The sequence below is a fragment of the Rosa rugosa genome, chromosome 2, assembly GCF_958449725.1.
Source record: "Rosa rugosa chromosome 2, drRosRugo1.1, whole genome shotgun sequence".
Classification (NCBI taxonomy): domain Eukaryota; kingdom Viridiplantae; phylum Streptophyta; class Magnoliopsida; order Rosales; family Rosaceae; genus Rosa; species Rosa rugosa.
The window spans coordinates 70,884,350-70,899,900 of record NC_084821.1 but is presented as its reverse complement, the minus strand read 5'-3'; the positions used below and the strand labels follow the sequence as shown (position 1 = coordinate 70,899,900).

The 15,551-nt window shown below is 40.8% G+C and overlaps 1 protein-coding gene across 2 annotated transcripts; it reads left to right on the top strand.

Annotated features, from left to right (window-relative positions):
- Nucleotides 1-3,273: 3,273 nt before the first annotated feature.
- On the top strand, nucleotides 3,274-9,298 carry LOC133729857 (polyadenylation and cleavage factor homolog 4). Of its 2 annotated transcripts, none has more exons than XM_062157457.1 (7): nucleotides 3,274-3,824; nucleotides 4,286-4,387; nucleotides 4,498-4,752; nucleotides 5,358-6,026; nucleotides 6,643-7,530; nucleotides 7,627-8,175; nucleotides 8,570-9,298. In XM_062157457.1, the coding sequence occupies exons 1-7, from the start codon at nucleotides 3,489-3,491 to the stop codon at nucleotides 8,612-8,614; spliced, it is 2,844 nt and encodes a 947-aa protein (XP_062013441.1). In that variant the 5' UTR covers nucleotides 3,274-3,488; the 3' UTR covers nucleotides 8,615-9,298. The 2 variants fall into 2 exon arrangements, with proteins under 2 accessions (XP_062013441.1, XP_062013440.1); XM_062157456.1 differs by having other exon boundaries at nucleotides 5,355-6,026.
- Nucleotides 9,299-15,551: the final 6,253 nt, after the last annotated feature.

The window sequence follows — 15,551 nt, the reverse complement described above, 5'->3', positions numbered from 1 at the left end:
AAACCTTCTAGAGAAGCAATTGTTAGTTTTCACTATCAAGTAAACTAAGTCCTAGGTTTAGCAAGGCGCTAAGTTTATTGCGATGCCTAGTGATGTCTCAAACTCTTTTAGACCTTAATGATCTCTGCATGTTTAATCTAATAAGCGTACCTTTAGGTTGCATTGCTTGGGAATAGTCTAGGTGTAGAGCACTTCCTGCCTAGCGTACGAAGTAAGAAAGGGTAATAGGTTGTGTTCAAGCGTACCGAGCCAACCTGAGCATCTTCATCTAGATTAATTGAATTAGGATTGAACAAATTGTCTTGTGTGTGATTGTCCGGGGTGGATGCATCTTCCCTAACTATCTTTATCATATTGTTTTCAAACCATCTTAAAATCTGTTTTCGTTACTTTCTGTCCTCTATATTTTTATAATTATTTTATATAGTAAATGATATCCGAATAATACCAAATTTTGTGTGCTAGACTCCCTGTGTGTCTAGTATATCTCTGTAAATTTTCGTAATTTTCTGAGTAGTTTAGATTAGGTTTTTAATTAGGTTTTCGACTGCTGTTCGCTAGGGACAGTGGTCACTTTTGTGACATTGTTTTGAGTAGTTATAACCTTAGTCCTCTGCGGGAAAGACCCTTGTTTACCCTTGCTACAATTGACAATCTTAAGTGTGAATAAGGAAAATCAATAGCTTATAAATTTAGCTATCAATTCCTCAGTTTAATTTTTTGTAACTTTTTGTTAAAATTGATCATGTGTGGTGCAGTATTTTGTGGCGTTATAAAAATATTTTACACAAAAAACTATTTTTCAATTATTTTTTATTTTACTTTGTTAATTCTCTTCTTCTTCTTCTATCTCTGCCTCTCTCTCTCTTCCCATTTTTCTTTGTTTCTTTAGAAGTTGGGAAACATCCAAACTTTATTTGTTTCTACGATCGATGGTAGAATTGAAATTGAATGGAAGATTTTTTTAAAATTCTATAGAGGAAGAAGATTGGGTTATAGATGATTGATGGCCCTCTTACGACAAATCACTTCAATTTTTGTGCTTGATTTTGCATTTGATTTAACAAAGAAGTTAAAAAATAGGGCTAAATACTGACTACTACCCTGTAGTTTGGGTCTAAAATCAATTCAGTCCCTAAACTTCTAATTTCATCAAGAACACCCCTGCACTTTCAATTTTGATCTAATAGGTCCAATTTGTTAGTCTTCCGACAATTGAGTCATTTAACTTGTTGACGTGGCTCATATATGACCTATGTTTTATGATGTGGTGTTGAGGTGGCCTGCATAGTCAATTTTGGAGTGAGTCCCACTATTATAAATCTATCAAATAAATAGTTTTTCAACAAATAATCCAACTATAACTTGAACTCATAACAGAATACTAATGAATTGGACCTATTAGATCAAAATTGAAAGTACAGGGGTGTTTTTGATGAAATTCGAAGTCCAGGGACTGAATTGATTTTGGACCTAAACCACAGGGTAGTATTAGGGCTGGGCGTCCGGACCCGAAAGACCGAGGACTCGACCCGAACCGAGGAAAAAAGCCCGATTCGGTTCGGTTTTAGAATAGAAATTTTCGGTTCGGTTCGGTCTCGGGTTCCATATTCATGTAATCGGTTCGGTCTCGGATTCCATATTTTCAGGGCCCGAAAGCCCGAACCGACCCGAAAGTTTTCCTTACATAAGTTTTCCTTTCTCTTTTCTTTGCAGGATGACTTGTAAAACGTTCCAATGTACAACCTAGAAAGGTTCCCTTATAGTTTCCATTAGGATAGTTATATTCTTGTGATACTTTACAATTTATATATTACAACACAGTGACACACCTTATATTAGGTTGCCAGAAAGAGACCCATCCAGGGGCCCCGTGGCTGCTGGTGACCTTTGATTTTGTAGCTAAATGAAATCTTTATCTTGATCACATGTAACATATACAATGATGTGGTGTTGGGCATTAGAAAAGGAAAAAAAATTGTTTCGTTTTTGTTTTTCGGTGGAAAACTGAAAATAAATGTTTGGGCCCGAAAAAGCCCGAAAACCGAACCGGCCCGAATGGGTTCGGTTTCTGTCGGTTTTCAGTTTACAAAAAGACCGAACCGGCCCGAACCGACATTTTCGGGTTCGGTCTCGGTCTCACTAATTTTCGAGCCCGGCCCGACCCGAGCCCAGCCCTAGGTAGTAACCATTATTTAGCCCTAAAAAAAATAAACTGAGGTATCAAATTGATTTGTTTTTAAAACTTTAGGTATCATTTTGATCACTTTTGAAAGTTAGGTATTATTTTGTCCGGTGCAAGAAAGTTTTGACCCTAGTGGTGGGTTTTACTCAAATAATTTATTTGTTCTCCTCCTATTTCTCGTTATGAACTTGTGATTTTTATTGGTATGTGATACTTTATTAATTGTATTTTGTTTATCAGTTGTTGAATTTTTTGAAATAAAAAAGCAACACTATTTTTTATTTTTTTTAAAAAAGTAGTCATTACTACTGCTCAAAACCTTGTATCATAGGCAATGAAGTGGACATTACACTCTAGAGTCGTGTTGATATTTTTGCTTCAATCATTCTATAGGAGCATTGTCAAGTGAAAAAATTTAGTTTTAAATGCAATATGACGAGTTATTCATTATTGGCGAACAATCACCGAAAAAGTAATAGTTGGACATAACTTGCTCACCATACACTAGTTCTAGCACTAGCGAGAGAGAGAGAGAGAGAGAGAGAGAGAGAGAGAGAGAGAGAGAGAATTGAAATCCAACAAGTCACGATCAGTCATTCATTACATTGAACAGTCATTGTAGGCCTAAACCAGACACAACTTGGTCACCCAACACTAAGAGTAGTCTCTGAGCACTATCGACTAGTCTCTCGAGATCCAAAATTGTTACGAGCCATTTTTCTCATTGTTATTCTCACTATAGGTAGGTAGCAAATAACTTTATTGAAATGAGATTATGCAACCGCACTTTGCTTAGCTGTGAGTCTATGACGTAGTTCGAGCAATTGAGCATGCTTAAACCCAAGCCTTGAGTGTTAGAAGAGCCTCCCTACTCACGAATTGGTCTCTTTTTTTTTTTCCTTTAAGAATTGAAACAGAGCCCTTGGGTTTTGGGTTTTAGAGTTGTCAACTTGTCATAGTCAATTTGGTATGGTTTTCCATATTTAGCTCTGTTTTCTTCTTCCCAAATTATCCAAGAAAAGGACCGTAGGCGGTTACAAACGGCTTGTCGTTGTTGCTCCTAGTAACTAGAATAATAAGGAAATAAAAAGCCGACGACGCACACGACGAGAGCATGAGCCTCGTCACGAGGAAAGTGGCAGTTCAGAGAGGGTTTTCTTCTTCTTCTTCTTTCTCCTCCTCTTCTATTCTATGGTGGTGACAACAAACCCTAATGCAATCCTCACCCTTCCGCGGTGGGACACTAAAATCCTAACCCTAACCCTCACCTTCTTCTTCTTCTTCTTCACTCCCTCAATTTCCCATGGAGCTTTCCCGAGAAAACCCTAGACCCCTCGCTTTTCCGGCCACCAAGCCCATGCCCGACCTCGCTCCTAAGCCGCCTCCGACGCCGACTCCGACTCCGATAATCGACCGCTACAAAGTCCTGCTCAAGCAGCGGGACGACGACCTCAGGGTCTCGCCCGAGGACGACGTGTCGCCGCCGAGCACCGAGGAGATTGTGCAGCTCTACGAGATGCTCTTGTCCGAGCTCGTGTTTAATTCGAAGCCGATCATTACCGATCTCACTATCATCGCCGGCGAGCAGCGAGACCACGGCAAGGGCATCGCCGACGCCATCTGCGCTCGGATTCTCGAGGTCGGTCTGCTTGCTTCTGCTGAAAAAAAAAATTTGTATCCCCTCCCAATTAGGGTTTGAAAAAGGCTCTGTGTAATTAGGAATTGTAAAATTTAGCCATCTTTATGAGTTCTATAATGCTCAATTTCGTGTTCATAGTTTTGTTTCTCTCTGGTTGATTTCGAACTTGTAATCTTTTCTTTCAGTCAATTTTTCTATGTTGATTGCGCATAAGTTTTACTGCGAAGCTTGGTTTGATATAAGCACAAATAACCAGTGAAATGTACCAAGTCGAAATCCATACTCGAATCAACAACCCGCACGCATGTTTGAATAAATAAAAGACTAGGATCAGTGCTAATTTTGTGATAGAATTGAATCGGAATGAATGTGTCAGGCAGCTTAAGAAGTACTTCCAAATGCTGTTTGTAGTAGTCGATTTTGAAGATTGCCGTAATTGTTGAATTTCTGGTCTATTGCAGGTCCCAGTTGAGCACAAGCTGCCTTCGTTATATCTTTTAGACAGTATTGTAAAGAACATTGGCCGAGACTATGTCAGATACTTCTCTTCCCGTCTACCTGAGGTGATCTATTCTAACTTTAAACTGTGTGGTCGTTTTGTTTCTCTGATTTTATATTTAGAAGTAGTTGTTGTCGAAGAATCACATGACTCTAGTTTGATATATTTGCATAGGTCTTCTGTGAGGCATACAGGCAAGTTCACCCCAACCAGCATTCTGCCATGCGCCACCTCTTTGGCACTTGGTCGGCAGTGTTTCCACCTTCAGTCCTTCGCAGGATTGAAACGCAGCTGCAGTTTTCTCCACAGATAAACCAGCAATCATCAGGTTTACCTCCTTTGAGAGCATCTGAATCTCCTCGGCCGGCTCATGGCATCCATGTCAATCCAAAATATTTACGTCAGTTGGAGACCTCAGATGTGGATAATGTAAGCTATGCTGTGAAATTTTGCTCTTTTTATCTTCTGCAAAGACATGTGTTGACTTACTGTTTTAAAGTTTTTTGTTTTGGGATCTATAATTTAGATTATTTGATAATTGTTCAATGTTACCACTGTTATTCAATTATAAGTAACTAGAATATTACCTCTAAGACACACACACACATATGTGTCTATAATAAGTATTGTTATAGGCTTGGGCCTTTACTGGAAATCCTGCTGGTTCTATATGTATTGCTTTCAGTCGCTTAATTTGTGTACCTAACCAGTTAACAACTCTTTTGTATGTAAATTGTTCATAATCCTGCATGATATCAGCATGGAATAGGAACTTTTAGAGTGTAATTGTGTTTGAAAGTATGCTTTGGCGCTTGAATTGGAAAACCTGCTAGTTCTATACCTAATGGCTTTCAGTCACCAAATTCGTAACCTAACCGGTGGACAATTGTGTCACGTGTAGTTTGTTGATAATACTGATAATGTTTAGCATGCAATAGGAAATCCAAAAGTGCAATTTTGTTTGACAAAAAGAAAAAAATGCAGTTCTGATCGATAAGTATGATTCTGATGATGCACTGCTTTAATCCTAGCAGGTTGGACCTCAAAGATTAAGCTCAACAGGAAATATGAGTCATACAGATTTTCCTGTTGGGTCCAATCGTATACAGCCATCTTCAACTGTCAGACTTGCAAGATCTTCTTCACCTTCAAATATTGGCCTCGATGAATATGAAGTAGAAAATTCTCCTAAAAGGTTTGGTGACCGGGCTTCTCCATCTAATTCTGTGTATGATTATAGAGCAATCAGAGATGAGGAGCCAAATGAAAGGCGGAGAAAACATTATCTTGATGGTAGTCAGAACCGGTTAAATAATGGACTTGAACATCAAAGACCAAGAGCTTTGATTGATGCATATGGAAAAGACAGTGGGGATAGAAGTTTAAATGATAAGCCTTTGCATGTTGGGCGGCTTGGTGTAAATGGTCTAGATCACAAAGCAACTTCAATGTCATGGCAGAATACTGAGGAGGATGAGTTTGATTGGAAATCTGTCGGCCCACCTATAACTGAGCACACTAGAAGTAATGATTTCTTGCCTTCAAATATACCACCTTCTAGAAGCTACAGGGCCAGGCCTGGCCTCGGAACACTGAATGCAAGCTCCTTAGATTCTGATATTGGGAGTAGTTGGTCTACTCAGGCATACCTACCTTCTGAACAGTCCTCTGTAGTTGCTGAAGATCCAGTCCCCCCGCTTTCTGTATGTTCCCTTTACTTGTTTGTGAACCACTTTTGTTTAGTTAACATGGAAATCACATGAAATTGATGTTTGCAAGTATTTTATTTCGTTATTTGCATTTCAGTTTTTCATAATTGCTTATTTGATTTGTCTTGATGTTGGGGCCTTTGTGTGTCATCTGTAGTCTGGGTCCAACAAGTTGGTAGTTGTGTGCCCGATTCCAGGTGTCCTTATTTGGGGTACTAGTCAAACATCTTTCTTGGATTCTTATTTTGTACACGGGGACTGTTTCGATGTTTAAAGCACAGCCAGATTACTTACCCTTCCTAACCTTGAAATGCTTCTTTGAAAATCTGAATCCTTCACTCAACTGAATGATACTAGCACCAGTAGATCTAAACAAACAGTATCATTTTCTTTTCTTTTTTCTAAGTCTATGGAAAAAAAAAAAAATCCTAGCCAAACCTATGCCATTTTAGGTTTTTCAATGATCAGATATAATATGGTAAAGTACTGTCATATGTTTCTTCCCTTAGCCCTCTTTAAATGGGCTCTCAAACTTTCTTCTGAAGTATCATGAATAATGATGCTGATTCATTTGAGCTCTTCTCTTAAAACTTCATTATTGTTCCTGCAGTTTACTCGTGGATTCGCAGGTAGATTCCAGTCCGAGATAAATCATAATCAGGGTTCTCGCCACCCTCAAGAACCCTGGAATATGCCTTTCCATCCCTCTCAGCATTCACAGACTCTTCTTAATACCAAAGAAATAGGTAGAAATTTCCATATGCCTGGTATGTCTCTAGGTGGTGAGAAAGTGTCTACTGATGCCGATGTGCGACTTCACGGGCCAACATCAAGAATGGGTTCTGGTGCTGACTTTGTTAATGCTGACTCTCGGTTAGTTATACCAATGTCAGTGGGTTTAAGGCCTCCAGTAAACGTGCACAATTCTCACCCGCCGCCTGTGCACCCTATTTTTCCATTGCAAAACCAGAGGAGTCAGTATGGTTTCATAAATTCTGTCGATACTGCTAAGAATCAAGGTCCATATAAGTCTATGTATATGCCTGAGCAGCAGTTGGACGGTTATGAAAACAAGGATTTGGGGTTGGCAAAGCTAAGTCAGTTGACTAGTCAGAATGCCAGACTCATACCTGTTAATCAGCGAAACCAGGCTCAGGTCAGTCCTTTCCAACCACAATTTCATCCACATCAGGAGCCACCTTATTCAGTGGTACCGCGTGGATACAATTTGCAAGGGCAGGGTGGTACTGGTATCGCAAATCCTGTACCTCGTCTACAGTTGGGCTTACCAACTCACTATACCCCAAACGCTAATTTGCGTGGGGACTCCTTGCCACCTCTACCACCTGGCCCCCCTCCTCCCATGCAAGGTGTATTTCCTGGTCAAAAGGCTGGTCCGGTAGTCTCTAGCAACCAGCAAGGGAGTTCATATACTGGTTTGATTAGTTCTCTCATGGCTCAAGGTGTGATCTCATTGACAAATCCAAGTGGACTGCAGGTACTTGAATTATACCTTCTGTAATTTTCAGTTTTGAATTGTTGATTTTCTACATTCATATTGGGTCGTATCTCAACCACATTATGAAATGTTTAGGATTCTGTAGGAGTTGAGTTCAATGCAGACCTTCTTAAGGTACGTCATGAATCTGTAATAACTGCTCTGTATTATGATCTCCCAAGACAATGCACAACCTGTGGTCTCCGGTTCAAGTGCCAAGAGGAGCACAGTAGTCATATGGATTGGCATGTGACAAAGAACAGGATGTCTAAAAACCGTAAGCAGAAGCCCTCTCGTAAGTGGTTTGTAACTACAAGCATGTGGCTCAGTGGTGCAGAGGCTTTGGGAACTGATGCAGTTCCTGGCTTTTTACCTGCTGACACCATTGCGGAAAAGAAGAGTGATGAAGAATTGGCTGTTCCTGCTGATGAGGATCAGAATTCATGCGCGTTATGTGGAGAGCCTTTTGATGATTTTTATAGTGATGAGACAGAGGAGTGGATGTATAAAGGTGCTGTGTACTTGAATGCACCTCATGGGTCAACACCAGACATGGATAGGTCACAATTAGGTCCTATAGTGCATGCCAAATGCAGGCCGGAGTCCACTGATGTATCCCCTGGAGGTTTTGGACAAGATGAAGGGGTATCTTTCTATATTTCTTTTCATTGTAGTTTTACTTGTTCATTGTTCACACGTCTTTCAAAAGAATCAGTTACAGTACTTGAGTGTGTGTGTGTGTGTTTATCTTTAATTTCTTTGGACAATCTTATCTCAAAACAAAATACACCCGTTTATAGTGTTTGTCACCAAAACGAAGTTTGATCTTTGGAAGTCCTGCATATTTTATTGTATGTTGCATATGCCTACATATGATATTAGTAATTTACAAAAGGTTTTCAACTGATGTCCTGATATTGAATTGAAAAGGGGGATATGTGATATAGTGCTATTAGTCTGTAATCTGTATGATACAATTGGGTTGGTGCATGCTGTGCTGGAAAACTATATTTATTTTGGCTCTTTTGTCAATTTGCAGGGAACTATTGAAGAGGGTAGTCAAAGAAAACGTTTGCGGAGTTGACATAGTTAGGAGGACTTCCATGTCCACTGTAACTTAATACAAGTTTCTTCATTTTTATGGTACTCTCTTCAACTATTTTTACAGTATTGTTGGAGTAGCAGCACATTGGCTTTCAAGCCAGCTTGTACATGTATAGTAGAACTTGTACCATGGAAAGTATCTTGCAGCAGAGGTTACAATTTCTCTCGCCATAGTGTTACCTGGCTTTCTTTTTTACTGTCTAAACATCCAGACTGACAATAAAATCGACAGTTATTGTCTTTATCGTAGGTTTCTTTGTTTCTATCTTTTAAAAATGATAAGTGGTAGTGGTGCTGTTTTTCTTTGTAGCATGTTCAAGGGAGGGAGAGAATTATTGAATCCATTCTATTGAATGGTTTTCTGCAAAACATATTTTGGCCATCTTGTACATTCTGCAGGGAATGCATTGTGGAACCACCTGTAAACAAAGACTTTGAAGGCTCAAGTGCACTGTGAAGCTTCTGATGTCCTCTGTCAAATTCTTCTTGTTCTTTTATTTTTGCTTTCATTTGGGGGTTTTAAGGGTCATGACAGTGTAACTTATATATTAAATTGATTGTGGTGAAGTTCCTAGAGTTTCCAAATGCTACTGTTTCATATTGCCGTTTAACAAATGTAATCTGGATTCTGCTGAAGTTTAATTAATGAATTTTTATTTATTTACATCAATGTGTTTATGTTTCTATTATTTGTTACATAGCTCATGGAATATAATGATAAACCCATAGTGCTTGAGATTGAGGGCTGTCTACCAAGCAATGAGTTAGGACACCATGGAAGAGTTAGCTTAATTACTATATGTACCGTAGTTCAGAGCCCATAGTACATGATTTCACAGCTACGCCATAACCCAAGGACAATCATTTTGTTGCTTAAAAGTTCCATTCAGAAGGTAGGAATGATATTTACTGGAATTAAGCATTGTTTTGCCCAAAGAGGGAACATCTACAAATCTACAATAGATTTTGAATCCAACAAAAATCAAACAAAATTAGAAGATTGTGGCACTGATTTTGGATTCAGGCAACTTCTGAATGTCTTGGATAAGATTTAGCAACCTCATTGTGGCATGGAAATCTAACAAATTAAGGTTATGGCACATTTGGTATTGGTACTTGGTATTAACCTTGTCGGCAACACCAAAAGTTGTTGTGTTTTATGCAAGCGATGTCCATGCCCAGACACCCACGGCTATAGAAATGAGACTAACTCATTGTCATGCCATGGAGTTATGGTACCGACGTCCACGCCCAAGCAAGTGAGGCTAATGGTGGACAATGGCAATGAATGTCAAGTGAAAATAATAGTGGGCATGGCAAGTAAGGCTACCGGTGGCCTGCCCACCTCCCATGCAAGCAAGGCACAGCAAAAGATGTCATATGCTTTTCTATCATGAGAAACAATCTAGGAACTTTCTCATAAAAACATATCGAAATTTTCAGAGACCATCATTTTCCACCCAAAGATTGTGGACTATACTCACTCACTACCGTGTGCTATATATTTTTTGGCCAAAATCGTATATTCTTATTTTCTCACCAAAATCTTCCTACACCCTTAAGTTATGATTTTTCAGCAATTCGAGAACTAATCACTCAAAAATCTCAACCCATTTTTGTTTAATAATTTTCCAAAGTGAAAAAACTGGGAAAATCACAAAAAAAAAAAATCTGAATTTTTGCAAACCATCACTTGGAACATGTCATAAAAATTATGATCAATGGTGAGATTATGATATGGGAGAGTTTGAATAAATATGGATGTTGACAAGGTAACATTTTTTTTTTTTTTTTGTTGAAAGCGAGAGAGGGACTAACTCCTCGTCCCCTCTCGAAAGTTTATTGAAGAAAAAAGGAGAATACAAACTGGCTGGAGGACTAGACCAAAGCCAGCCATGGAACAATACACAAAGTTACTAACAACAATGACCATCTAAAATATTCCATCCCATGCTACAAGAGAAAGAAAGCCAAGGAAACAGCAAACCAAGGACATCAGACCAAACTCCAGAAAAAAGAAAACATGGACTGAACAAATAATCAACAAGCAAATCTATAGGTCGGCCATGAAACAAAGTCTCGACCAAAGGCAGAAGACAAGAACTGGGGCAACGAATCCCATCTGTGAGTACCTTCATGTGATGCACCATAGTTAGCTAGCACATCTGCCACAACATTCCCTTCCCGAAAGATGTGAGTGACACGTAATTGCAATTGTCTTGCTAAAACCATACCGTTTAGCCACTCAATGCGCAGCCTCCAAGGGACAAGAGATGGGGACGCAAAATATCTGACCACTACCGCTGAGTCCGTCTCAATCCACAAATGGCGCCAATTACGTGACCTAGCCACCCCAATTGCTTCCAGGAAAGCAAGAACCTCAGCATCAAGGGCACTAGGAACTCTTACCCTAGAAGCAAAAGCATGGACAAAAGCACCCTCAGCATCACGAACGATACCACCATAGCCAGCATTGTCCGCATCTCGGAAAGAACCGTCGGTGTTAATCTTGACCCAAGGGGGGATGAGAGGCGTCCAGGTCACTTTTATGAAACGAGGAGCTGTTGCTCTCAAAGATGAAAGTAATAAGATATTAAAAATAGGATAAGTTGAGGTTGGGGGAGAATGGACAAAAGCCATACCTGCTGACTCTTTCAAGGACAATAAGAAAAAGCGCATGAATCTGATGAGGTTGAAAGTGCCACCCTCATGTCTCAACCAATTCCTTTCTGACCAAAAGCACCAAAGAAGATTGCAAAGAGTGATGCGCCAAAGCAATTTCACTGAGGGAGAGAGAGAAGAGATGAAGGATGACGAAAGGAGTTGATGTATAGAGTGTCGTTGGATGGGAGAGAACTTGAACATGCTAAAACACCACCTCCAAATCACCCTCGAAACCATGCAGCTCCAAAAAAGGTGCTCCCATGATTCCCCAGCCGACCTACAAAAGCTGCATTTAGATGGAAGGGCCACACCCCTCCTTTGTAGCCGCTCATCAGTAAGAATCCTCCTGTGAAGAATCTTCCAGGTGCAAATGCTCTTCCGTGGTTGTATTGCCTTATGCCAAATCAACGAACCCCAATGTAACTTGGGAAGCGAATGGGACAGGGTGCCATATGCATCCTTAGCCGTTGGAACACCCGATGAGGTATCGGACCAAACAATCTGGTCCCTCATAGGCTCGAAAGGAAGGGTATAAGAGGTGAGTGCAGCTGCAACATCAGGAAAGGCCTGGAGGAAAATATCTGGCAAATCCCATCTTCCATGCACAATGAAGTCACTGATCTTATTATCAAGTTGCCCCAAAGTTTGGGAATCAAAATGAAAAGCCTCACCTAAGATGTCACCCATCCAATTATCTTTCCACAACCTAATCGAATTGCCATCTCCAATTATCCAACGAAGCTTGGAGAGTAGAACTCGCCAAACTCTTTTTAGACCTAGCCATACTGAGGATTTTTTGTAGTAGGTACAAGGTTGTAACCCATTCGAAAGAAAACGAGCATGAAGAAACTTCGCAGAAGGTGAAACGTTAGAAACAACCTCCCACCCACGTTTAAGAAGCAAGGCTTGGTTTAACACAAAAAGGTTCTTTAGGTTCAAACCACCCCTGTCCTTACGTTGACATACTTGATCCCAAGAAACCAAAGCTCCTCCATCTTTCAATGGGTCCCCATTCCAAAAGAAGTTACAAATCCACCTTTGAACCACTTTCAAGAGAGAACGGGGCCAGGCATAGATATGAAAGCTATAGATGAGTAAGCTTTGTATTACAGAATCAATAAGTTGTAATCTAGCAGCTTGAGATAACAACTTACCCTTCCAGGAGCTGAGTTTACACCGTACCTTATCCGCTATCGGTCGTAAAAAGGCATTAGTAGGACAACCTTGAAAGATGGGGACTCCAAGATAGCTGAAAGGAAGAGTTCCTAAATGTATGCCCAATGATTGAATAATGATACTCTGCCGAGGACGAGCTGAGGCCCCTAAGAACAACAATGACTTGTTTTTATTCACAACCTGGCCAGAATTAGCTGCATATTCCTCTATAAACTCGGTAATGGCATTAAGGCCAAGGGGGCTAGCTTGCATAAAAACCATTATGTCATCTGCAAATAGCACATGTGAAGGAGGATTGCAAGCAGCAGGAGCAGCAATACATTCAATCTCTCTTTGAGAAACAAGGAAGGACAAACCCCTGCTTAACACCTCTTCCGCAAGGCAAAAAAGGATTGGTGATAAAGGATCTCCTTGGCGAACTCCTCTTGAACAAGTGAAAAACCCACAAGACTGGCCATTAACTAGGATGGAGAGATGTGCTGACTGAAGAATGCAATGAACCCACCTCACGAATACCGAGTCAAACCCAAAGGTACTAAGAACTTTTAAAAGAAAATGCCAATCAATTGTGTCAAATGCCTTTGCAATATCAAATTTAATGGCAATATTCCCATACTTACACCGATGGTCAAGGAGATTCATGCATTCAGAGGTAAGAATAATAGGGTCCGCAATTGATCTTCCCTTGATGAAAGCACTCTGATTCTTGGAGACAATCCTTGAAGCAATTGGACGTAGACGATCAGCTAAAATTTTGGTAATAATTTTGAAAGAGAAATTTGCCAGAGCAATCGGGCGATAGTCGCTAATGTCTTCTGCTTCAAGAACTTTCGAAACCAAAATTATAAGGTTGGAGTTAAAGTGGGGAAGAATGAACCCAGTTGCAAAGAAGCTTCTAACAGCATCAATCACATCCTTGGAAATTATATCCCAACAGAATTTAAAGAAGCCACCGCCAAACCCATCAGGACCAGGGGAGCTACTACCATCCATAGACTGAACTGCTAACACAATCTCCTCATCTGTAGGGATTGCAGTAAGAATCTCATTGTCCGCTGCAGTAACTAGATGGGGAATGGTTCTTTCCACAAGGCCTGTATCCATGATGCCCCGGTCTCTAGTAAACATGTTTGTATAGTGTTGAACAATATAACTGGCAATGGAATCATGATCTTGTAAAATGGCACTCCCATCAAAAAGAGAGGTGATGGATTTATTGGAGCGACGAATCCTTACCAAGTTATGCAGAAATGCAGTATTACGATCACCATCCTTGAGCCACCTCACCCGAGATTTATCTCGAAGCATGGTGTGCTGCAAAGAAAGCTCTGCTTGAAAGAGTGCCTGTGCATCGTCTTCACGGCTGAACCTTTCATCAGAAGGACCCAGATTACAAATTTCAGATTGAACACCATCCAGAGCCTGCCTGGCAGCCTCCACCCTTGCGTGAATGTTACCAAAATGCACTTTATTCCAGCTTTTAAGCATTAACTTCAAGGCCCGCAGCTTGGAGCTTAAAATAAACATCGGGCAACCATGGAATTGCAGCGTGGTCCAAAACTCCCGGATTAACTGGAGGAAATTCGGGTGTTTCAACCACATATTCTGAAATCTAAAAGGAGAATGACCAGGGAGAGCAAATCTTTGGAATGAGAGCAAAATTGGACAGTGATCAGAAGTGGACTTTGTTAATGTGCAACACTCCATAACTTGCCAAGCTTCCAACCACTCCAGATTCCCCAAAGCTCTATCCAACTTCTCATCAATACGACGGTTAGACCAAGTGTAGGCAAGACCCTTGGTCGGAATATCAATTAAGCCACAAACAGTACACATCTGCTGGAAGTCCATGCAAGAAGTTAAGTTAGGAGGACCACCACCCCGCTTCTCATGCGCACCAAGAATGCAGTTAAAATCCCCAAAGACCACCCAAGGGCGACCATAAAGGTGGGAAGTATTAATCACAGAGAGATCCTGCCAAAGCATTCTTCTCCCAACAATGGTAGTCTTAGCATAGACCGCAGTAATAACACAAGGTAAACTATCCAGTGAACAAGAAAAGGTGATCTGTTGGTCAGTGGAAGATAATACAGTAGGTTGGAGACCTTCTTGACCCAAAACCCACAAATTTGGTGCTTGAAGTCCACGGTTATTAGTTGTTATAGGAACAAGGCCAAGAGATCTCCAAAAAGACCTGTTGATACTTTCAAGCAGAATAAACGGTTCAGAAAGACAAACAAAAAGAGGACGATGGATACGTACCATGTCCGAGAGAGCCCGCTGAGTGTCATCATTAGCGATTCCCCGGGCATTCCAGTATAGGAGCTTCATTAAAAAAGCTTATGTTTTGCTCCCTTAAGCATGAGAGCACGCCCTGCAACAGACTTTCTACCTTGAACTGACTTTCTACCTTGCACTTTAGCAGTAGGTTTATCTAGCTTCCTAAGTTGTTTTTTAGTTTTTTTGGACACTACTGGTGTAAACTCACCCTCCTCTCTAATGTTGGAAGTTTCACCAATTAAAAGAGAGGTTGGGTCAACCGCATAACAAGAAGGCTCCAAGCATGTTTTACCAATCTCACAATCCCCCGGAGAGGTGATATCACCATTAGAAGCCATGCCGACTTCAGAGGCAGTTGGCTCCAATCTCTGAAACCCTGGAGGAACACTATCAAAAGATGAGGCCTGATCTGAAATTTGTTGACAAACCTGGTCCGAATTCACCTTGTTGGCCAGCAGCACTTGCTCGTGTGGAACAAGGTCAACCGGAGCAACCACTTTTTCCAGAACTGTCTGCCTTCCCACCGTGCCATTCTCTATCTTCTGTTTAGAATTCTTACGCGATGCATTAGATCTTCTTTGCCACCTACTCGATCGCTGGAGGGATCGGCCACGTACTACCGTTGCATCCTCCATAGGGGGCACCACATTCAACACTCTGCAGGTAGTACTTTGATGCCCAACAATTCCACAATTCGAACAAACAATCGGTAAAGCCTCAAACTCCACACCGATAACAATTTGCTGACCTGTAGAACGAGTCACCCGCAGCTGCTGAGGCAAAGCCTGAGAAAGATC